This window comes from Pelecanus crispus, chromosome 10 (assembly GCF_030463565.1).
Source record: "Pelecanus crispus isolate bPelCri1 chromosome 10, bPelCri1.pri, whole genome shotgun sequence".
Lineage (NCBI taxonomy): Eukaryota > Metazoa > Chordata > Aves > Pelecaniformes > Pelecanidae > Pelecanus > Pelecanus crispus.
The window spans coordinates 34,554,036-34,578,925 of NC_134652.1; the positions used below are offsets into that span (position 1 = coordinate 34,554,036).

General features: G+C 38.6%; 1 protein-coding gene across 1 annotated transcript; it reads right to left on the reverse strand.

The window, feature by feature from the left end:
* Positions 1 to 267: 267 nt before the first annotated feature.
* On the reverse strand, positions 268 to 24,049 carry RHOBTB1 (Rho related BTB domain containing 1). The gene is made up of 9 exons (XM_009484998.2): positions 23,858 to 24,049; positions 23,409 to 23,512; positions 10,172 to 10,357; positions 7,441 to 8,408; positions 6,895 to 7,013; positions 4,345 to 4,495; positions 2,521 to 2,609; positions 950 to 1,055; positions 268 to 437 (listed from the first exon to the last, which is right to left on the reverse strand). Exons 1-9 carry the CDS (start codon positions 24,047 to 24,049, stop codon positions 268 to 270), a joined length of 2,085 nt encoding a protein of 694 aa, XP_009483273.1.
* Positions 24,050 to 24,890: the final 841 nt, after the last annotated feature.

Consider the following 24,890-nt stretch of genomic DNA (forward strand, 5'->3'; position numbering starts at 1 on the left):
ATTGAAACATTAATGCTGGATTTTTTTTTTTTTTTTTATAAAAAGAAATGTAATAATGGTAGACGTTTATCTGCTTACTAGCCAAAAATATACATATGACTTTGAGGAGCTCTTCCAGGCTCACTTGCAGTGAGCTTGTGCTTTTGACCCTAGCAATAATAAATGCACACATGGAACAAAGTTTCCTGAAAACCTGAACTACATCTTATTTCCAGCAATAAGACTAATTTCTGACACTGGCTATGGACTTCCACTTAATTGCTTTGTTCAGGCAACTACAGCAGAGGAATTCCAGAAGCACCACTTCCGCTTTGAATGATGTTTATTCAGTGCAACATCTTCCTTTTCTCTTTCTTTCTTAACTCGCTGGTAGTGATCTTCTTCCTTTAAATACCACACAGGTGGCCAGCGATGCCTCTCAAAATAGTCTTGATTATCTGATTAAAAAGAAACAGATCAAAAAGCCCCCAAACAAGCCAATAAGACACACAAATCCCAGAAACGTCTGCAAAAAGCTATGTCGCTAATCATTTATCCAGTCTCTATGTTAGCTGGCTTATCAGGTATTCCCCCGGTTTCCTCATAATACCTTACTTACAGGGTGAAAAGACTTTGAAAGCGGTTGCACTCAAGAGGCCTTAGTCCACCAGAGTGTAAAAAAGCAATCCCTTTACAGAGTGTATTTTTCATTGTGGAGCCTGAAAATAGCTCTGTTCCTTTTAGCATCACTGAAATAGGCATAGAACATAATGCTTGCCCGGGAATCAGGCTAATAATTATGACCTTTCTTTACAGATAAGAAGAATTTATGAATACTACTCGAGATAGTGCAAAGGTTCAGTCTCATGGCTTAGTTACCTGAACTCATCTTCGTCTTCATATTTAGTCAACTGGGTGGGGAGAAAGAAGGGGAAACTTTATGAAAACTGGGGAGGAAAGTTGTCCATACCTGAAGATTTAGCTTTGATTTCCTTGCGGAATTTGGAGCAAACACTGTTGTAATTGGTGCAGATGTAGTGCAAGCACCAAGCTGCCAGCTGGTTAGCATTGTGAAACTGTAAAGAAAAACAAAGAGCTTATTCCATTTCCTGAGTTTATCATCCATTTTGCAGCCCCAATTAACAACTAGAGCTAGAATGTTCCCCAGCAGATTGTATCTGGCAGCACTCTCCCAGGCATAGAGGGGAGCTTTTGAGGCTGAAGTGGCCTCTAGATGCCCTAGAGGTTGTCACACAATTCTGCTGGAACAACCAGTGGCCCAAAAGGCTCACGAATAGGTGCTTACCATGCACAGCATCTGGCAAACTGCATTCGGTCCCACACAGGATCTGAACCCAAGGCACGCTGGACCTGAATTTTCTGGTATGATTGTACCAGTCATGTATTTCTATCAGTTATTGCAAACTCTGCTCGTTGACAGAATTCAAGCTCAATGCAAAATCTTGTACAAGCTTCCCATGGTCGTAAGAAAGCATAGCTATAACGCAAGTCAGATTCTATAGCATGTGTATCTGTTTTGGCATTCTGACTGTCTACTATCATCTTCTCAAGTTATAAACACATCATATTGACGTAGGTACTGGGCACAGAGGATATCCTAACAGTAGTTAAGCGTATTACTTCTGTCTTCAACCAGGAGGGAAAAAAAAAAAAAAAAAGAAAAAACACCCTCCATAAAATCAAAATTAAGTGAAGTGAGCTGCCTTTTCTTGGAAGGGGTTCAGTCCTGGTTTTGCAATAGTGGTATAGGTATTGCAAGGGAGGCACTTGAAAGCAGCTGCAGGAAATGTTGCATGGTGGCCAGCTTGTGCTGTATTTCAGTGCTACTTAAACCCCAGACTTCAAGCCAAGCTGCAGCCAGACTCATCATTAGTGTGAAATCAAGAATAATAAAATTTAAAAAAATATTCTAGCTTGTTCTACTGTATCTGAGAGACTGCTGTATCACTCCTTTTGGAAAACAGAGATGTGCAGTTTAACTGTGAGCTGGGTCTCTCTCTTTTCGTGGTTTCTGGGCCTCAAGAAACACTGAAATGTGTTTGAACATAAATTAGTAGGATTACCACTCACTCTGAACTATCAGATGACTGGCTCTGAGTAGCTAGTCTAAGAATACAAAAAATGTTGCCTTTGCAATACAGGTCTAAATATATCTGCAGGAACTGAATTGAAAGGAACCCAAGAATCAGTCACCATTACAAAGCTGAACAGCTTCATTACATTGCATTTCATGTTACTGAAGCGTAGCCATGAGAATGTGGAGCCTGGAAGCTCCTCAATCAAGAAAAACTAAAATATGTATTTGAAAGACAACTCCTCCAAGATTACTTAAATAGATGTTTCACTTTGAAACTAATGGAGAAACCTTCTTTAAAATAGAAGATAAAACTAAGTTTTATTGTCAGTCACTCTCAGCACTGCAGACTTTGAGACACTTAGAAGCAATGCTCAGAATGAGTAAGGTGCTAAAAGCGAGTCCTGCAGCTGGCCAGAATATCTTTAAAAACAGTGCACACTGACCTGTGCCAATTCCAAATAGGACAGTACTTCTCCATCTATTGCAATGCCGCTCATGGAGGCTTTTGTCAGCTCTTGTACTGCATGCTGTTCTGTTACAGGAGAAAACTCATCACTCACATGGGAAATGGTCACATTTCAAGGTCAGATCATCCACAAGTAACAAAGAACCAAGAAGCCATGTTCTTCCTCCTCCTAGTGTTAACTCTAGCCAAGTGGCACAGTCACCCAGATATCCTGAGCAACTTCAGATTTGGGTGAAGTGAAATTCTGGCCTTTAGAGTTGTGGCTGGAGATTCTGCATCACAGGCATAAACTGTCTTGCTCCAATGGAGCACAGTCCATATGAGGATTTGCCCCTTTGCTTCAACCCAAACTATCTATTCCTGGTTTCACACACAATTCTTATCTCTTTCTTACAGAAAGTGAGCCTGCAATTAATAACCACTTACAGAAGGACGAAGTTCAGCAGCTACTAGTCTCTTTCTGGCAGAATGGATGGGTGCAATATTCAATATAAATTAGAAATATGGATCAGCTGTCTCTTTTGGGTAATACAAAAGCAATAGCCAAGTTTCTAGGCAACAGTGCACTTAGCATTGCATTGTGGGTTTATTAATGAGTACACCACAGCACCAATACAGAAAAGTTCACTTCAGGAACTCTTCACATTCTCAGATTAGTCATTCCTAGGGATCCAGATGAAGGCTGACCAGCTCCCCCAAAGTCACTTCAGTTCAAGAGTCTCCTTAACCCTTTCCTAGAACCATTTCCTTAAATCTTAGAGGTCTGAGTGGTTTTTGGGAAATGTTGTCAGCTGATTTGATTCTACTGGGTTCAGTTGTTGGCAATCACCTTTAGACTCAAAATTATTTCATCAAGAATTAAATGGAATGAAATATTTTGGTACTATACGTACGTTTATGCTGCAACACCTTAAAAAAAATAACCAAGACTTCAGCTAAAATGTGCATATAAAATCAGGCAATAAAGATTTGGTCTGTCAGAACCAGTGAAGACAAGGTACACAGTCCTGATGCACAACTGAAGGAGAGCTAGGATTTGGTATGTGATTAAATTTTGCCTAAATGTTGTCCTGTAAACACATGTAGCTTTGCTTCATCTGTCTCTGAGTTTTGGCCTTCGCCATGTCTTCAGAACAATGCCAGGTTACATACATAGAAACAAATAAACAACCCCGCCCCAAACCCTGGAGGTCTGGGGTGTGTATGGATTTAATTTTAAAACTAAGTAGTATCCTATCCTGTAATTTTTCTCTAAATATGTGGTTGAAAAGTTTTCCTTCCTGAAATGAGGGTTGATCCCCATTTATATACCAAAATATCCAATTCCCATCTAGGCAGTGAAAAGGGATCCAGACAGCATTTCTAAGAAACACAACCATCTAGATCAGTTTTGAATTGTCTCAGTTACTCTCTTCAAATAGAAATGTATAATGGAGGACTTCATTTATTATATAATGGAACACTTGGGGTCCATCCTGTTTTCAGGTAAATTAACAACAGAATGGATATTACAAACCACAGACATTATATCAATGCTAAAGAGAAGGTTTACTCTTTCTGTTTTTAAAGCACAGAATACTTCAATGTTCTGAGCTTGTTTAGCACAAAACTAAGAAAGGTAAGAGAAAGGCAAACACATTTTTCTAAGTGAAAATATCAATTTGTATTACAATATCCCTTTCAGAAAAGAAAAAATGTGTTTTCCCTGACACTCAAGAAACTCCTGTGCATTTCAAAACCATTAAAACATGTTTCAGCCATGGCAGAAGACACGGCATTGGACAAGGCCACAAATTCTTACCTGCTAGCGCAACCAGGTGAGGAAGGCAAAACCTATTTGCCAATGCGATTAACTCAAGTGTGTCCAGTTCCTGACTGGAGGACAGTTGCTTGGTATACAAGTAATCTAAAACCGCTTGCATAGAAGTCTTGTTTATGTTGGGAAGAACTACCTGGAAAAGATATTTAAGAGAAGACTCTCTAATAATTTAGGAATTTTCATACAGAGGCCATGTTTCACTTCTGCCACTTTGCTGGACTGTCTCTTTTTGTCTTCAAGTCATGTTAGAAACGCAGGGAAAACATTTTTCAAAAAAGAAATTTCCCATTAAAGTTCAAGAAGCTGCCAACAGGTAAGCATACCTCCAGAGTCAGATCCTTTGCCAGTTTACATACAAGCAACTCTACCAAGTTACTGGAATTGGATCCACATCAAACAGTGAATCTGTTCAATGCTTTCTAGCCTGCAAATGGACAGCTTTGTGGGATACATAAAGCCGCTGAGCACTTCCCATGCCAAACGTCCCTTGGTAGACTTCCTGAGAATGCAATCTATCTGCTCCTGGCAAGGGATATTCTGGTGATTTGCAGAATGACAGAAACCAAAGGATAACAAAAACCCCACCCCTCTCAGTCTGTGTATAACTAACCAAATTATCCAAGTAAATTATGGTTGGGAAGGGGCTCAGAACTGAAGAAATGAGGCAAAGAAAATGCAAACCATTTCTGCCACACACACATAATTACGTATAACCACCGTGTAATGAAACTACTAAGACTAGGACAAAAGCTATCTAATTTCTCACCAGCACAACCCTAACTCCACTTCACTGCAGGGAAGCCTAAAAGAAGATGGAGAGTTAGAAAGCCTCACTGTAGCCTACCACTGTAGCACCTCAACTACAGTTTGCACACACAATCACTCCTCCAAAGAACATGGTAAAACTGATTCTTGTGGGGCTCAAGGTTGTGGCAGGTAAGCCTGCTTCCAACACCCAAGCTAGTCGATCCCATTAATCGTCAGTTTGTAACGTACATCTTCATAACTCAAGAGATGCTGGCACTGAAGCATGCACTGTGGTATTCTGAAGAACTTGCAGTGAAAAAAATGGCAGACCAGAAAAATAATAATAAAATTATGATGAGGAATTAAATGTACATGCAACTTAATCTGACTGCTTGGAAGCAGTCAGCACATACCTCCTGCTAGAAGAGGGTTAATCATTGTGATATAGCTGGTTGTTAACCTTTGAGAGCTTGTGAATTTTTATTTCAGCTCTGCCTGGATGGGTGGTATTCAAACCCAGATCTGTTAGTGCTAAAGCATGAACCTCTCGTGCCTAACAGCCACTCTGGAAGCAGCTCAGTTGTCCACGTAAGAGGAGCTAGTTGTGAAACTCATTCATTATTACTATATTTTTGTTAGTGCAGAGAACAGTAAATTCAGTGAATGAGTTTATAAAATGTTGTGTCCCAAATACAGAAAAAGTAGTAAGTAGATGGTTTTATTTTTTGTAAACCACTCAAAGGAAACTATTCAATTCATAACAACCTATATTTTAAAACTTCCAAAAGCATTAGTGAATGCTTTAAACTCTACAAAATGGAAGCTAAATATTTTGAATTGGAAAGATGAGCTAAGACTATTAAGTTAATCATTAAAAATAGGCTGGTAGAAAATAAACGTGTATTCTTCATTGCCAAATGTGGCTTACTAGAATCAAACTATGTATTTTTAGTAAACCACTTGTCGAGCATGCCTCTGGGAAAGGAATTATGTCTACAGCTGTATTAGAAGCAAGAAAAATCTAAGTAGAACACAATCTTCCAGAATAAGAATATTAAACACAAACCCCCTGAACTCTTCATATAAACAAGACCTGTAAGTATGGAAAGGAACAAGAAAATCAAAACAAAAATCAAAACCTGGGCATGGATAAGACACAAGAAAAAAATATTAGCAGACTGTTTAGAATTTGAAAAACAGACCATGAAGGCACCTGAAAGTACCAGGCTTCTGCTGCAAAATCTTAATTCAAAGCATTGAGATCTTTTATACTGTACTTCATAGCTGCTTTACTCAAGAGGACAAACTGATGCACTACAGAACCTAAGCTTAGTTTCTACTGAAGTACTGTGAAGCCAGCCCCTTTTCTAGTTTAACACTCCATGTTCTTTAACCTTTTTTCCCGTTTAATTCCTTCCTCAATACCCCTGCTCCAAGTATTCTTTGTAATGGTTCTGATTGTATAAATATATGTTCACACAACTTTAAAACTTATTTTCAAGAAATTCACAAATACATATTTAATTTTTTGTCCCATATTTAATATTTTAAAGGATTTCAAGTTTAAACACATGCTCCAGCATTGGAGGAAGTCTCATGCCTTGCAGAAAATATGTTATCCTCCTAGGCATCCTACTTTAATGCCTTATGAAGAAAAGCATCCCAGGTCTGCAAGGGAAGAATAAAGAATCATTCCAGAGATTATTGCAACCCTTCAAATAGATACAAAATGATGCTTCCATCACCCTAAATCCATCAGACATTATAAGTAAAATGGACAAATACCTCACTGTTTGAGCTTTCAATAAATGATCCTCCAAACATAGCAGACATCCATTCACAGCTACAGATCAGCAGTGGCTTGTGGGCATTTATGGTTCCATCATCCAATTTAAATGTCACATCTGCCATGGGAACAAAGAAATAGGCATGCTGCAAGTCTGTGATTAAAGTGCAACTGTGTCTCAAGAACTTACATTTCACTTGCACATTGTTAACCAAGGACTTCATTCATTTCCCACGACCCCACCCTGAAGATTACTCTAGTGTTTTGTACAGTTAAATAAAGAGCCTCGCTTAAAAGGGGGATATTGGACATTCAACACTTTGGAAAATTCAGTCACTTATTTAAAAGTTTGTGTGTAGATTTTGAGAAATTAAACTGCAGAATCCCTGGTTGGAACAGTTGGCCCTGAGTAACGCTATAATTTTGGGCTCATCCCTCCTTTCAGAACAATGTAAGCTGTCACAGTTTTTGAAGTCTGTGAAGCGACAGTAACATGAATGAGAAAAGAATTGCTGCTTTTCCTCTTAAAGCATGTATTTACTTACCAGAAAATGTCCCTTTGCAAAGGCACTCTTTTATCCGATTAGCTTTTCTGACATGAAATGCTTTAGTAATCTCTTGATTCATGAAGGCTTCTTTATTCATAATATTCTCCACCATCATTCGCAAATCAAATACTTCCAAGATTTCAGCAATCTGAGCCAGTCTTGTGAGATCTTTTTCATTTTCATCCAGTTGCCCTGTGTATAAAAACTGCAAAACAGTTTTAAAAGGTCCGGCCTGCACAGATGAATCCATTTTTACCACAGTTACAGGACATGTCCTATTCGAGACAGGATTCACTTGCATTTCCTTATGCACACTAACAAACCCCTTACCCCAGGATGACAGAGATCTTGCTGCGGAATTTGTTTCACCAGGTTCGGGTTCTAGCATGTTTAAAGAGTCGGTACTTTCTGGTGGGGGAATTTTAACATCAGCAGATTTCAAGGATGTCTCATCACTGTCACTATTTGTCTCAAGGTGACTTGTCAGAACATCCTTACTTGTATTTTCTTTATTACACTGTGTTTCATCCAAGTCTGGACTTTCCTCACATTCCATTAAGAAAAGGTCATAAAACTTTGAAGAGGAGGTAGCTAGGTAAATCTTGTGAGCAAAAATGTAGTCCTGCTCCTGGAGAACAAACATAACATCTGCACACAGTGGGCTGTCCAATAAATATCCAGCTTCATTCACGCTCGGTATGGGACACTCAGGAATTTTGATAACCGGAGGAGGGGCTTTTGGAGGTAGGAATGGAGCCTGAAGCAAAGGTTTTTGGACTTTCTTCAAATGAGATTTCCAGAACTGCAGGTGTCTTCTGGAGATCAGGGCAGCTCTAATTGCATTGTCAAACACATCTTTAATCCCAAACTGGTCAAATACACTGGTTTCATAGTACGGTATCCCAAGTTCCTTGGCAACCTCTCTGCCTCTTTCTGGTGGCAAAATGTCTCCTCTTTTTATTGGCCTAGGGTTAAACAAAAAATAAACCTTCTCACACACAACAATCATCACAAAGTTCCTCCAGAAAGCATGGAATTTTACAAAATGTCTCAGCACGATTCTGAGATAAATTTAATTCAAATGAAACTAAAATATAAAATTAAGCCCACAAAGCCCTTTGGAAATCTACAACCACAACTCCAGAGAGTTTTAGAATAGCACATACTTGTAATTTTGTTTAAGTTTGGTGGTGTCTTTGCAATGTTACTAAAAATACGTAGAAATTTGCACAAAATGGAGCAAGCTGTTAAATCTCTGTTAAATGGAAATTTACAGTAAAGAAGTTGATAGGATGCTCGAGAACTTTTGTTATTTAAAAAACCTCCTAACATCCCTTTCTACTCAGATATTGTCAGTATCCTTCTTTGTATCCATCATTTAGACTCAAATGGAAATTCTCATGACATAGAAATGCCACAAATATAGCTAAATATGAAATGAGAAATATTTCTTATGCTTTTTAAAGAAGATCATAGTAGCCTATGACAAAAGTGTAACTGAATACACACTTCAAGAGATAGACCTGTTTTGGCTGTAGAAGCATTATCTGGGAACTCATGAATTTCCGGAGCAGCTCTAATACACGACGTAGGGTAAGGAAACCAGAAAAAAGTCTGGGCTAGGATCCATTTTCCCAACAAAAAAAATCATCTCACCAGAAGACGTGACCCCAACAGTGTGTTCTCCGAGCATACCATATTGGGCAGACACAAGCTGGCACAGACTTAACACACTCCAGACACCAGCTTGCTTTAGTTGCCAGCTAATAATCAGTTCAGGTGGCAGAAGTCTGTGCTAGACATGCAGAGTACAGATTCAAAACTTTATTAATGGTGAACTCAGAAAGGAGGATTAGGGCTGAAGAAGAATTGTGAGTTTTGAAAAAACACTTCCTTTTAAAGAGTCAACCAAAAAGCCCACCCCACCCACCCAATGAAGAAATGTTTAATAAACAAACCAACCTATGAAAATCATATTGCTGAGTCAAGAATGTGAATGCAATGCAATGCAAAGTTTTCTAAAAGCCCATGAAATATTAATTCAATCCCTTTATGGAAATTTGTTACAATACAGTCTTTAATTACAAGATCACGGATATTATTCCCATGAATCTGGTCTCATTCAAATTCACATAAAAGGAAGAAATCGAAATGAGCAAGTAATTGTAGGACTGTGTTGGCCAAACATGTGAATGCTTGTCTTTTAAATCTGGGAAGAACAAAGCTTCTCCGGAATGCCCCCAAACTCTCTTTTAATCTCAAAACTTAATCTCAAAAATTTCATTTGTAACCACTTTATTTTCTGCCATGATCTAGGATTATATCTACAAAAAAATAATAATTGAGAATTAAGAAAACTTGAGTAGAATCTGTGAGTTTAAAACAGTACCTGACAGTAGTGACAGGGTGGGACACAATACACATGTTCAGATGGAGAAAGACATATATGAAAACCTCCAGTAACCATTACCATCTCTATATTACCGTAGTATTCAGGCACCCGAACACGTTTAGACGCCCAATGTGCAAAAATATTGTGGAAAACATATAATAACTGCGTGTGTAAAAGAACTAACCAACTCGGACTACAGAATTAAGAAGAAGAAAGCACATATATTCTCATTTTACAAAAAAGGGAATCTAGGGTCTATCATTTCTCTTTTGAAAGTATTGTACCTGATTACCAGGGTGATTTTTTTTTTCATTCTTATTTTTGTTTAAACTTTACCTTGCCAAAGGCCGTCTGGCTCTGTTAACAGCCTCGAGATCTGCATAGCGGAGATCTAGTTGGCAGCCCACCAGAATGACAGGTGTGCGAGGACAGAAGTGCTTGATTTCTTGATACCACATCGTTTTCACATGATTCAGGGAATTAGGATTAGCAATTGAAAAGCACAGAACAACTACATCAGACCTAGAAAGGCAACAAGAAAATATCCAATTAAAACCCAACAAACATGCTTTCTGCTGCACCTTCACCTATTTTCATCACTCCGGCTTAAAGCTACTCCACTCTACACTTTGAAAAACGTGCTGACACTCAGATGTCAGAGTACATGTTGTTTGTGCAGAGGTTTGAGAGAAGCTACACATTTCACCACAAAAGCATGGGTGCACAAAGCCACATACCTAGGAAGCACTGCCCCTCTATGCAGAGAGATGATCCCTGCACGTATGAACAGAGCACTAAGGAGGGGTAGAGCTCGCCATTCTCTACTTTTACACTACAGTTATTCACAGGCTGTCATTGCTCAAGAAATAATTCTGCTGACTGGACACCTAAATTGCAATTTAAAGATCGTTGGCACTTCGGAGTTAGAAAGGAGTTATGCAAAACCTCAGAACAGCCACACAGGCAGACACAGATCACTTCTGAACTTGTCATGAAGAAATACCTCTACTGCATCATTTTAGATACTGAGGTGGTCTCCTTTGCAATGCACTTTGCGCAGCAGTTCTCTAACCTCTTTAATAAACAACCCGTTAGAAGGGCAAATTACTGCAGAATGACCAGTTCTACAATATAAGCAAAAATAAATGTTATGATGAAAATAAGGTCAGTAAAGTGTAGAATAGGACAGTGGCTTAAATCAGAGTAAGCATGACAACATTTGCAGGCTTTTAAAGGTTTTAAGAAAACAAAAAAGTCCTTCACTAAATACACTTGCTTTAAAATTGTAACTATGAGGATTAAGGTTGACAGTTCATCCACTAAACCACCACCTAATTCTTGTCAGAGCTAGCACCCTAAGGCAGAGAAATGCTTGAATACTGGTCTCGGAGCATTGCTAACTTGGGGCAATTTCATTATTTATAAACTGGGATGGGATGTTACAAAACAGTTCTCGAGCTCTTGGGTCTCTCATAGGAAAAAAAGAAAAGAGTTTCAATTCAACTTTTTTTCTTCTTAAGAAAAATTGAGGGGAAGGGACATTTTGAGGAGGCAACTTACTGCTACAAAATTGTCAGCAGGATAAGCTCAGCAATACCATGTCTATCTCACTTCTATTATTCTTTAATTTGGCACAAATATGTCGTGTCTGCAGTTTGTGTAACGTATAGAGCGGCAGCAGTGAATCTTAACATTCACCTTTTAAATAATGAAATACCTCCTCAGTACTGCTGCTTTCTACATTTCACCGAGGGCACAGATATATCCAGCAAGACTGTTTCTAAAGATAGCTGCGTACAATACAGGTGCTGCTGTGAGCATAAATTTAATGGAAGAGAAATGCTCCTGCTCCAAGTTTGTATCTTATATAAACTGCAACGCATCTGTCATATCTAGAAACAAGGCCATTTCAAACTGGAAAGTTATCTACTAAATAGCAAAGCGGTAAGCAGCTAATACACCAGTCTTCTACCTAACTGAGGCAAACACCCTTTAAACTCAAACTTGCTCTATTGAAGGTCACGTAAGAGTAAAACCTAGGCCCCAGCAGACATTTGCTCAGCTCCCAGAAAGGAGAAATCAATGTACAGCTAAGATAAAAAAATGGTGTTACACATGTTCTAATCTGGTCAATTGTTGTTTAATTTGAGATCATCAGGACCGCTGGAGAGGCAAGCATTGGCTGTCTGGCCAGTCCTAACTATAACTAAGCATCTTAGAGAGACAGACTGTCTTGCGTCCTTCAGAAATTAATACCTAAGCCAAGTAATTGCAGTCACGAGTATCCAACCCTCCTGACTCTACAAACCACAAGACACACATCACATCTCTCAGAAGACCAGAAGGAAGCAGAGCTCCAGCAGGAGTTCACAGGCAGGAGATGACAAGAGCTCCCCCATGGCGCTGCTGCTGACCGGTGCTGGGCTGGCCACAGATCTGGGCTCCTGAGAAGAGCCAGCGATGATCTGTTCTCTTGGTCAGGACAGGCCCAGTCTGTCAGCAGACTGGCCCCAGCACAGCTCTGCATGTGTTACAGCCCACGCCAAGGGAGTCTCATGTTTTTGCCACAAAGCTGCACGTGGTTCTTGAGCAACCCATCACCTCTGACCTTCCCTGGACGACCACAAAACTGAGTTGGGGAAAGCTCACTTCTTTACCCATAACTCACAACACACATAGTGTTGCACTAACAGGACACTTCCATCTTACTGCCTTCTGAATGAAGTGAAAAACAGAATAAAGAGGGAAAAAAAGATGATTTGCATATTATTTATCCTGTGTTAAAACCTGGACTTCCCCATAAAATGAATATCCTGAGAGTTCTGTACTGAACAGGGGAAAATAAATGGCCCCGTGCCATAAACGGGACGGATGGGAAATCACTGGGTAGTGACAGAGTTCACACACTGAACCAGCACTGCAGCTGGGTCTGCTAGCTCACAAACTACATCCACCTTCTCATAATAAATTAAGTTTTCATTCAAGTCATAAGCATGATTTGCACTATTAGTACAAACTGGAGACAGTAATATATGAGGAAGATTAACTGTCTACATAGGACTGAACATTTGAGTAAAACTGTCCTTTGGAAACTTTAATTAAAATACCTACAATTCCTTTTAATGTCAAAGGCACATTTACAACTTCCTAACGCCTCAGTATAAAGTTTGGTTTGACATTTGTTCATAAAAGCCAGAACCTGTCAGGTTAAAATAATGCACTCATATTTCCCAAACATTAAAAATTTACCAATGTTATTTTAATATTCTCAGGGAACATAAAAGGATAGGATTTAAAAAAAATATGTCTAATTTATTGCCATTTTTGTGCGGTTTGGCTACTTGGAGAACGAGAAAGGATGAATCAGGTTTACTTCTGCTTTCTTCTTTCTCTCTGCAGCAATATATTTACAAATACAAGCCGCTTTTTTCTAAAAAGAAATTTCATAACCATTTCCCAGTAAAATTAAGGAATGATTCGAGAAACATTTCTGTAGACTTGAATATCAAAAAGTACTTTAGAACTTCTCCATCACATTCCTCCTAGAGCACCATCCAATTGAGATAGGCAATAGATAAAGCACTGTGTGCATCCACTTTTGTTAAATACAACAAAAACTTATGATTACACTTACTGCATATACTGAGTTTTGATACTGAAGTATCACAAGAAACAAAGATATTGAAGTAATTGAAGTATTACAAGTAACTCAGTGAAGGGAAATGGTAGCTTGGATATCCAACCCATGGTCTTGTAGATTTAGTGGTACATGTTGGAAATGCATAACTCATTTATTCTTACATTCTGCTTTTCATAGGTTTATCAGAAGAAATTGTGAATCATCTACTCTTATTACTTGAAACATCTGAACATACTTGAGTATCACCAAAACTCATAACTTCTGTGTGACTTGCTCTAGTGTGTGATCAACGCCCAGTGAAACACTGCATCACCAATGTAAGAAAACAGGTTTCTTTCTACTCACCGGGGCTCCAAAAGGGAAGAACTTGATGTAGATGTGTGGGACTTGGCAGGGGAAAAGGGGAACAGATTCTCTCAGCTGTAGGCAAATCAGCCACCACTCACATGTTTGTCACTTCCTGGCTGACCAGACTCCTGCATTTGAGTCTCACATTAAACTGTAAGAGCACTTCAAATGCTCCCCTTGGGAGTCGCAGATGTAATTCTTAAAGCAAAACATACACATCTGAAGTAGCCCAGCTTGGTCTAAACATAGCTATGGACTTCCTATAGGAGGCTCCTGTGGGCAAAGAACAAACCTTACCACCATTTCGAGAAGCAACCCATCTACCTAACATAGGTATTACCTCAAGGCGTTCAGCGATATTTTCCCAAACTGGGATAAGAAGAATTTTTGATGGAAGCCACTACCCCTTTTTAGACTTCAGAGAATGAAAAGAATCCCTTGAGACAACCAAATCTCTGGCAGGAATCAGCACATGGTGTGCTGCCATCCTGTGAGCTCCTAGTGTGTGAGTTATGAACTGTATCAGATGTACAGAGAGCAGGCCAAGTCACTGCCAAAAAGCAAGCAATATAGCACCGACAGAGACAAGACAACTTGAAATTATCAACCTCAGGCTTCAGCAATAGTCAAGCTACAGGTAACCATTGTAACCATCTGGAAGTTACTCTGCAATCACTACAATGAGAAACTCATGAGGTGGGGAAGAAAAAGCAGAATATTAGCTATGTAACAAGCCTTTCTGGTGGAGCTGTTAGAAGCAGCAGAGAAGTTAATGTTTTCTAACTAGAGCTGTTTTATGTAACAGAACACTCCATTGGTTTGGGACTGGGATTTCGAAAGACTCATCTGCTTACATGCTACGTGTGTTCCAGAGCTGGTGTAATGAGCTGCATTGCAGATGTACCTACACACCACATTGCTGATCCATCTCTCAGTGAGAAACTGCTACATGTTTTCCATCTTTGCTAATACTTTTATTTTAGACAGAACTTCAAGGAAACAGCAATATTAAATGATATCTCATATATTCCATGGCAAGCCTGTTTAAAAGTTTAATGTTTCATAGTCTGAATCTGGAGTTATAAACTGTAGTGCTGACTGCTGATACTCTAACATGGGTTTATGTCTCATTAAAGAAACAGGCTGCCTTCGGAACTGCACACACTGCATTACCTACGAAGAAGTTGTTCCCTCTAGTTTATGATTTACAAGTTACTGGGAAAAATTGCTGCATGTAAGAATTGCTGGTCGTGTGTAAGGGGTACCATTTGCTACACGGTCATGGAATAATACTGTTGGGTTTGGAAAGGAGAAGAAATAACACTGTGAGGAATACAGAATGTGAAGAGGAGATGTCTCTGATCTAGAAATCAGTGCAGGGAGCGGGAAAGAGGAAAAGGAGGAAGACTGAACTGTATTGCCATGCTATCTTCTCATCTTTCTAGAGGACAAATTAAAAGTACATATTTTGTTTTAGAGAGCTTAAATGAGACCCAAGAGTTAAATCTGACAGAATCAGTTTAAGGATAGACAGATTATATTTTGGTTGACATATTCAATCAAATCAAACTTTAAGAATAGACTTGGGGCGGGGAGGAATCCCCAGTGGATTTCTCCTATTATAGTCTTTATTTTTCCCTATTTTTAGATATCAGCTTTCTCAGAGGCAAGGCTGAAGTAAGGGAATCTATTGGAATTTTAGAGAGCAAACAATTTGGCAGAGGTTCATCCGAACTGTTAGACTCTCTTGACTTTACTAGAACAGCTAATCCTTAGACAATTAGTTATCAATAAAAAGGTGTTTTGCTTTTACTCCTTCTGCCCTCATTTTTTTTCCCCTACGCACTTCCCATAATTTTCCCAAGATTCCTCAGAGACCTGCATCACAGCTGAACTTATCCCACTTGAGACCAGAATTTGACAGGAGCTATCTCTATTGTCCACCTGCGTAGTCCTTCAGCCACCTGAAAGGAAAGATTGTGTAGGGCAGCAGCCTGAGTGCAAATACCAGCTCCCAAGTTCCCAAACACAGTAGGTTCAGGCAGTAGAAGGCCATCTAAGAATTAAATCGAGAATCTTGTTTGTGGCTGAACAAAACCCTGCTACATCTCCATGTCAATCCAGATACATTTTGAAGAAAGAGATTCACTCATTTATACAACATTTTTCATGCATGCATCTCACTGAGCTGAAAAAAATATTGTGCAGATAAGCAAGGCTGATAATGTTTTAAGTGGACTCAGTTTTTAGTAATGCAGTTGCAGCCATCACATGAAATGAGAAGAAATTCATTACATGACTGGTGAGCATAACAAAATGACCTGAAGACACAGGACTTATGTGCACACACTCAGAACAGATGAGAGGCTAGGAAAACTAAATGCAGGGGGTGCCTGGCATGTGAAGAACTGAAGATATCCAGGTAAGGCAGGGCAAGACCATGCAGTGCCCTGGATGTGAGCAGGAGAATCAATTAGTTCTATACTTTACCGACAGCAGTGAAGCTTCTTAAGTACTGGTGTAATGTGCGAAACTGTCAAAATGCCCTGAAATATATTCAGATTTTGTGGTGAGTAGCATGCAGATCTATTTCTAAAATTTCTGTAACGTCATTTTTAGTAGGAAACAACAGTAATAAAAAGACAAAGCTACCTTTTAGAAAATTGCATATTTCAAGACTGTGCTTCAAAAGTAGAAAGAGTTTTCCCATACATTCCTTACAAACAATACGTCATTCTTAAATGTTAAGCATTTGAAAATTTCTTCTATTTCCTTTGAGGTACTCATGGGAAAACAGTGGTGCATTTACAGAGAATGACAAAAAATGTGTTGATATCACAAAGAATGATTAAAATATCTCATTTTCCATTGCAGAAACGCGTAAGAGCTGCTCTTATTATAGACATGACTGACCAGCAATAGTGTTAAAAAGAATGGCAAAGTCGTGTGGAACAATGTAACAAGAGGAAAACAATTTTATTTTTAATTTAAAGGACTGCTTACCCAGTCTTGGAATTTGGTTCATTTTATTGCTGGCTATAAGAAGTAAATTCACCCATAATTCTGGTTCAGCATTTACATATGAAAAATTCCATCTTAGTGCTAAATAGAACTTTGCAGTTGAAACAGGCTGCCTGCAAGATACCCTAGCATGATTCTGGGCCAAATTTTGCCAGTAGACTCGGTAAAACTCTCTCTGGAATCAGGTATGTTTGCAGTATACACATCCACCATAACATACCAATACATGCCTTTTTCCCTTTCCTGGAGCAGAGATCTCGATTACTGCATTTCTAACATGGGAATAAAAATTCTACGATAAATAGAATTCTAGAGATAGTTAATTGAGGCTGAAATACTGAAATATTCTGTGTATCACATGCAAAATCAGGGTTTATAAAAGTACGACACAAAGCCTGAACACCAAATCAATGGAGAAGGATGAAAGAAAATGATAGAGCAAGAGAAGGTACAGGGCTAGCTGGAACACATCTGATCAACCCGGGGCAAAGACCAAAACTCACAATATCATACAAAGAGACTAATAAGAATATAGCTAAAAGGCTTTTGTAAGACATATCAGCTGACTGCTGTCTGGAGACAGCAGTCAGAAAATAAAATAATGAGAAATAAATTCACAAAACAATGGAGAAACCTGAAACATTGGGAAAGGTGGGCTTTTCGAGCTTATTTTCTGTTCTTGTAGGGAGGCAGCTTACAGATGACAACTACATGCTATCTTTCTAAAGAGAATGAACTAACTTTCATCAAAGATATTGTAGAAGAATAAACGAAAGAAGAAATGCACCCTTTCTTTACTCCTGGCCCCATCCTCTAAAAAAACCCAGGAACCAATGATCAATCAGAAAAACATATTGAGTTTAAAAGTAGTAAGAGAGATTTTAGTTAAAAAAAAAAAAAAAAATTCAAGGTAGGGGAGGGATGTAAGGATGGAAAAGAAAGGAAAAAAAAGAAAAAAGGAAGATCCAAATCTAGGTCCCAAAATTCACTAAAAGCATGATTCCTTGTAAGTACTGATGAAGAACACAGATAGGAAGCCAAGGACAAGACAAAGAGGGAGGCAAAAATCCAGACAAGGTGAAAGAATGATAGGGTTTGGTTTGCATCCACTATGAGAGTGACTTGTGAAGTCACAGCAGACATGAAAACTGAACATTAACAGATGCTAGACGCATCTCTCTCTCTGGGGAGAAAATATGGACTTTCATATTTCTTGCTTTCTTTGGAATCACCAAAACCAGCCTCCTCCTCTTTTTTTATTTTGAAAAAACTGTCAAGAAAGTTTAACTGGCAAGTTGATGTCATAAAGTTATTGATAAGAACTCTGCTTAAAAGAGTTATATCTGGTTGTGCAGAGTGGTTTCCATATTCTGACATACATATGAGGAAATCCAGACTGAGATCCTGAGACCCTTGGAGTAGAGCACAGCTCAAGAAATCGACCTAGCACCTATTCACAAAGAAATAATTCACTAAGATGAAGATTTTGATGGAAAGTTACTTCCCAGGTTTAGCATTTCCAAAGGATTTTGATGTTGCCTTGCAGTCTTTCAGGATAGAGTCCAAATGCCCCCTTTTCACCCAGCCACTCAGCCACTGACTTAGGAGAGCAAGGAAAAGAGGAAAATTATGTAATACCACAAATAACATTTGATACATACTTTTTCATTCTAGTCAAAGAAGGCTTAAAGCATTACAGGTGTCTCTCTATTATAGATAGATTACATATACATCAAGTTGAGCCTCAGACCCCACCAACAGTCATTTGGCACATACCTTTTTAAAGACAGAAGGATTCCTAACAGCAATTCCATAGCAACCTCTTTCTACTCACAATATGGAACCATGGTGGGATGCAGAGAAGAAAAGGAGTAGATCTGCATTCATTTCACTGGTTTAAGCATATGAAGCATATACTTTCCCATCGACTGAGTCAAAAAGCCTCAAACGTTAATGCAGATAATGAAAGGAGAAAAAACTAATGCATATACACACCATATCAGAATAAAATTACTTGAGAAAGCTATCTCTGTATGAAGCTTTCTGCTTATTCTGGTCTTTCTTGGGGCTGATCTGAGTCAAACTCAAGAGAAAAAAAAATCACAACAAATATAAAAAGAAATGTTTTTTACAAGAGTTCTTCAGGATTGCTTGATGAAGAACCGGAATAGCTTATAAACCACTGTAAAGTAGACGGGTAGGCTCACAAATTTTGGTGGTTGAAGATACTGCATATCACAGGTGAGAGACATCTGAAAACAACTGGGTTCCCCATCAGCTGACCCTTTGCTAACAAGCAAAAGACTGCCTTGTGCCTGTTAAGTGCTCCTGCTGTGAAGACACATCTCAGATGATCCCCTTCAACCCATGCCAGGAAATGGCTCATGAGGCACGTGCAAGGTGGATAATTATCGTATCATAAAATCAAGGATAGAAAGACTGCAGGGGAAAGCGCGGGCTTTCATTCAAAGCATTTCTGAAACCTTGGACTTTCTCTGAAGAAAGGAGAGGACCTGCTGGCCCATTCTCAGCTTAGGCACAGGTGGTGAGTGACAGAGGGCACTGACCTAACTAAAAGCAAATGAAGTAACTCTGTGAAGATACCCACCTCACCTTAATCTCACTGAATTTGCTGAATGCAAATACCATTTTACATCAAAGCTACCTGGGCTTTGTTTTTGTAGAAATATCATCACCACTGTCCTTTAAGGAAAGGAAACAGAAAACAAAACAACCCTAAAGAGATCAGTGGAAGTCTTCAAATATCAGTGATAAACCCCTATTCTCATGGACCCTTTTCAGCAGCGTTCAGAAGGTATATTTCTATGGATTCAATTACATTGAAATAACTGGTTAAGGGAATGGTAATCACACAGCGAAAGACAAATGCATTTATTCCTCTGTGTACATACAATACCCACAAGGCTTATGAAATCCATTCACAACAGAAGAAATACTCTAAATATATTTTAAGAAGCTCTGTCAGCAGTCTCACAGCAAGGCTCATTCACATTTGTAAGTCACGAGGAAAAAGCTGTTTTCCGTCCATGCTGTATGAACAGATTTTGTTTGGTCTACAGCTCATATTTAAGTTGCAAGTAAATAAATCATCCTGGCTGAATTAGCTGACAAACCACATCCATGGTATTGAGAATAAATATTTGATTGGGACTGAATTAACTCTTTGCAGATTTGTGCTCATGTTTACACATACTAGAGCTGCATGTATAAAAAACCAGGATACATAGGATATTAATCAAATTGTAGTCAAACATGTTTACCTGAAAAAAACAAAAAAGGATGGAAAAGGAAAAAAAAAAAGTGCAAGCCAGTCTTTTTCCCATTTTGCTGTTGGAATTAATTTGAACACAATGATATGTTGACACGCTCATTCAAAACCAGATCGGACAGGAGGACAGAGGACAGTGAATCCTGACAAGTTGAAATATAAATTAAGAGGTTTTCATGTCTTTACACATGCAACTTTGTGCCTCCCAGGGAAACTGGTACATAATAATAACTTGAGCTTTATATTAAGTTCCCACCTTATTTGCAGGCTTAAAGAATACAACAGCACTGAGACTAGATTGCTATTAAACAAAGAGGTGACTAGGAGCTGGAAATCATATGCTAATCATAACACAGAGATTGTCATTTTACAACATTTTTGGAGTGATTTTGCATCACATGAAACCCTGTGGGACAATATTAACAAATGACTGTTTGGCATCATATAGTGCCTAAGCTGAACTGGACAGGATACTTCCAAAACTAAAGCACACGCTCTAGTTTAAGGAAAAAAAAAAAAACATGTAATGCCATAAAACGGCAGGAAATATTTCCACAAGTCCCTCCAGCCACATTCCCCTCCTTCCCTTAAGCTGTCAGGAACTGTCTCCCAAAGCTCCCGGACAATTGTGATTATTAAACTAAACACGGCACAGTAGAATGCAAGCTGGATCTCACTCTCCATACTCCCATTTTAAAGGATGGCAGTAGAAACATTAACTAGTCCATCCTCAGTGGCATTCAAATGTTTCTCTCTTTCTGTCACACAAAAATAGTGGAAAACACATTCCTCTTGTTATTCTCCTTTCATGTTTCTATCTGCGAAAAATAAAGAATTTAAGAAGGATTTATCTTTGCTGCAAGTCCTATTAACTGTTCACCCTGTCATCTATAGCATAATCTATTTATGTAACATTTTGTAAAACTGTATGGAACAATCTTTTCCAAGAAGCAGCAGGTGAATTAATGACCTGCTGGTTCTTGTCACACCATGTTTAGGACAATTAGAGGTCTTGGCTGAGTGTTTGGCTGACATAATCCTTCCCCTGCACAAGAGGTATATGCATAAAAAATTTTTGAAGAGAACCAAAGGGTTATATTATTATATGATCCTTCACACAATCAGAAACATTGGGCACTTGTAGGTGTAGCCTTGAGCAGTTTGGCATAAAATACGCCTTTCACTGTCCTGCAAGATTTGACTCAGCTATGAGTACACTGTAGTTCAATGTACAGAGGTGATTTAAAATCAATTCCTATAAATGTGAACATTCAATATTGGAAATATCTTTTTAAAATGCTAAAATAGATAAAATACTAAACAGTTGGTTTTAAATGCAACATTAATACTTTTCAAAACAATGAAGTACCTAATCAGTGCTTACAATTAAATTTTACAACTGAAATTCTACTTATAAAATAGTTTCTTTAGAGTTTCTAGTTGCTTTGTGCTTTAACAGGCTTGCAGAAAAACCACTAACAGAACAGCAGGTTTCCAGAACAGCCTTTTTAAGTTAATCAGGGTATAGCAAACCTGATTCTACACAGGTTCAGTTCTGCTAACATCACAAATGAATCACTGTGTTCATACGCTTAATCTCATGAGATCTCAAGTTATTCGTGTCCTCCTTGGTGTTTGCAGGATTAGAATCTAAGTATGTTGTTTCCTCCCTCTCCCGTCCTGTCAGTAAACGTGGGATCAGAGTTCAGAACACGCCTGATTTTGTTCTCCTAATCTCTAGTAATCTTCTCAGTGACACAGTATCTGTTACAGAATATCAGGAGGCCACATCAAAGAGGAGCAGTTAGTGGAAATGTTAAGTTACATCCATATTTGTCAAAGTAGGCTCCATATGCTGCCAAAAGGTAAAACAATATCTATTCACGTACTCAAGTAGCACTGAATATTAAGGTCAATATTACCTTAAAGTCAGTAACTTCCCTCACTCACAAAGCTTTTTTATAAGTGGTACAGATGGTATATCTCAGATGTGTTGCTACTTTAGCTCCTGACACAAAATTCAAGGTAATTCATGACTGAAAATACAACTAACACAGCGCTATATACAAAGGAGGGGTTTGTACAAACTGCCATATGGCGTTTTACAGTGTTGAAATGTAGGTGGTGGATTCAATCAACAGAACCCTCTCCAGTGGTTCTAAAGGGGTAGAGAATAGAAAAGACTGTCATCCCTCAAAGTCACTTGTTTCATCAGGTAGCATAGAGAGAAGGAAAACATTAAGATTGTACATTTTGGCAACATGGCATCCAAAGCTGGGACAGACACTCTATGAAGGGCATTCCCAGCTGGAAAGAAAAAAAAAAAATCTGTCTATGGAAGTTCGATCATCTGCAGTGACTTGAAGCAAATATGAAAAGGATATGAAAAAGTTCAAGAAGGTGAAAAAACATGTGAGGACCGAGACCTTGCTCAAATGTCAAGTTATGAAAATATCTGTCCAAAATCCATCTTCAGCTCAGCATTTGCCCAATACAGGTAATCTGTTCTCATTATATGTGTGTTCAAATGCCTGTTTCTCAGCTGTTCTGCTGTCTGTGCTGCCACAAGGCCTGATCTAATTACCATTAAACAAAACAGAAAGACACTCATTGGCTTCAGTCCTTGTTGAAACTACGCTGAAGTTGTATTACACATGCTGGAAAAATCTAGATTACATTCATTTTATTTTTTTTTTTTTTAAGAATTTCCAGGGTTAGTCGATTCACTAGCAGACACTTGATATTTATAGAAGAAAAACCTTTCCTTTCCTCAGCTTTAATCAAGAAAATACAGAAAAGCCTCACCTTTTGTGAAACTGGCTCTCCTCTGAAGAGGTTAGCTGCCCATTCAACACCACAGGTTTTAATAAAATAAATATTTCATTGAGTAAGAGTGATATTTCCCAACATCTCTCCTTGTTAGTTGCTTGTTAGGCAATTATATCAACACTGCTTATACAGGCAGGGAATGCTGATGTTCAATTTTGTAAAACTACAGTCTCCTTTTGGGGAATGTTTTTTTAAAATAGGACAACAGTTGTTGACAGAGCTTAGCAGGCTGTTCAAGGAAATGTAGTGTAGTAAAACTATGCTGCTTTTTAAATATTTATATCTTTTTAATCCTTGCAGCACATAATCCTCTTTGCAGTAGGCAGGAATATGAATACACTTCATTGGTGTCAAGTCCTTGCTTTTCAAAATTAAGATTTGCAATTTTTTTCTGCCCTAAAATTTTACTACAAGTATTACTTAAAATTTTGCTTGGATCAATTTACCTTCCGTAAGCAAAGCGCCTGTCTTTGTGGTGGTCTCCAAACGTATCCCACAGCCTGAGAGAAACACTCACTTCATCCACAACATCTCTCGAGCGTTCAAGGACCTAGAATAGAACACACATAACACATTCTCTTCCCCTCCATCAAACAAGTACATTTCTAATTTGCCCCTAAGAAGATCCAAAGCATACTAGACCAACAGTCTATCACATATAGTTTTCAGCAAATGCTGTGTTTTATAAAACTGGCAGAATATGTATCTTCCTAAAAATAGGTTTAATAAAAAAATTTACTTTGGAATGACAGACTCGGGGAGATGCGTATCAGACCATGACTGCAACAGAGACTTGCGAGCTCATTGCTGCAACCTGACAAAGAAAGGCTTGCCAATAAATAATAGTACAACCTCACAGCATGTGCTCCATATTTTGTACACCTGCAGTCCTTACCTCTTGGCAGACACGGTACTGATCAATGGCCCAGACAGTTGGTACGTGAGTTGCCAGCAGCTGATACTGAGTCAAGGTTGTATTGCATGCTCTTGCACAAATTAGACGCGTCTTTCCCACTGCATTATCTCCAACCACCACACACTTGATAGTTTCAACGTTGGGTCTTTCGTAGTCCATGTCAGTGTCCATTTATCAAAAACTGTAACAAGACAGTTAAACTTGTTTTCTACTACTGTACAAAACCAATGCTATTTAGAATCAGAGCCTTCTACTTCCACTTCTTGAGATGCCTGAAGAGGACAAACAAGCCATTCCTTTAAATACCGCACAGTTATGCAAATGCACAACTATTTTGACCGCAGTAGGTTTATGCTGTTCACATGCTATTTTCACTTTGGTTTCTGTAAACACAAGCCTGTTTGCAGAAGATAGATCTTGGTGAAACAAGGACAGCTAGCACAAACTTACCTCTTGCTAATACTTTTTAGATCAAGAAGGAGAACAGACTGGACATCAGTGGGTTTAACCTGAAGGATACCAGTATAAACCTGCCTTCTGTAAATCTTGCCCATTCAGGATTTGATTTAGGGCTGTCCAAACAATATTGCTAACAGCAAGTCACACAAATGGTTTTAGTTATGCACACACAATAAAGCTGACTTGTAAGATGACACCAGAGACTCTGTCCTCTACAAACCACAACTCCCATTATATCCTCCATGTATCACACACTCTTAATTTTCCAAGAAGTTTGTACAGATCATAGACTAAAATGAAACCAAACAGCCCAGCAGGAACTTGCAAATACACTTATCTATACCTACAAATTCTTTTTCACATGACAATGGAAAGTGAAGAGAAAGAGATTTGTGAAGACACTATCCTCATGGAAAGTTATTATTGAAAATATTTACTTAAATATTCTATGACAACATACTGAACAAATGCCTGGATACAAATGTAAGCTGGAAAAAATGGATATTTCAAAAACTAAAACCAACTCCTGCATGTACTACAGTCTGTCATTTTC

Bases quoted from the DNA above. Each gene is read 5' to 3' on its own strand.
- RHOBTB1 (XM_009484998.2), bottom strand. From the start codon at position 24,049: ATGGACACTGACATGGACTACGAAAGACCCAACGTTGAAACTATCAAG. The intron at 10,358-23,408 runs GTAAATTGATCC...TTGCCTTTCTAG, and splicing joins AGGCGCTTTGCTTACGGAAG to GTCTGATGTAGTTGTTCTGT. The intron at 7,014-7,440 runs GTAAGTAAATAC...TTCCCATGGCAG, and splicing joins TTGCAAAGGGACATTTTCTG to ATGTGACATTTAAATTGGAT.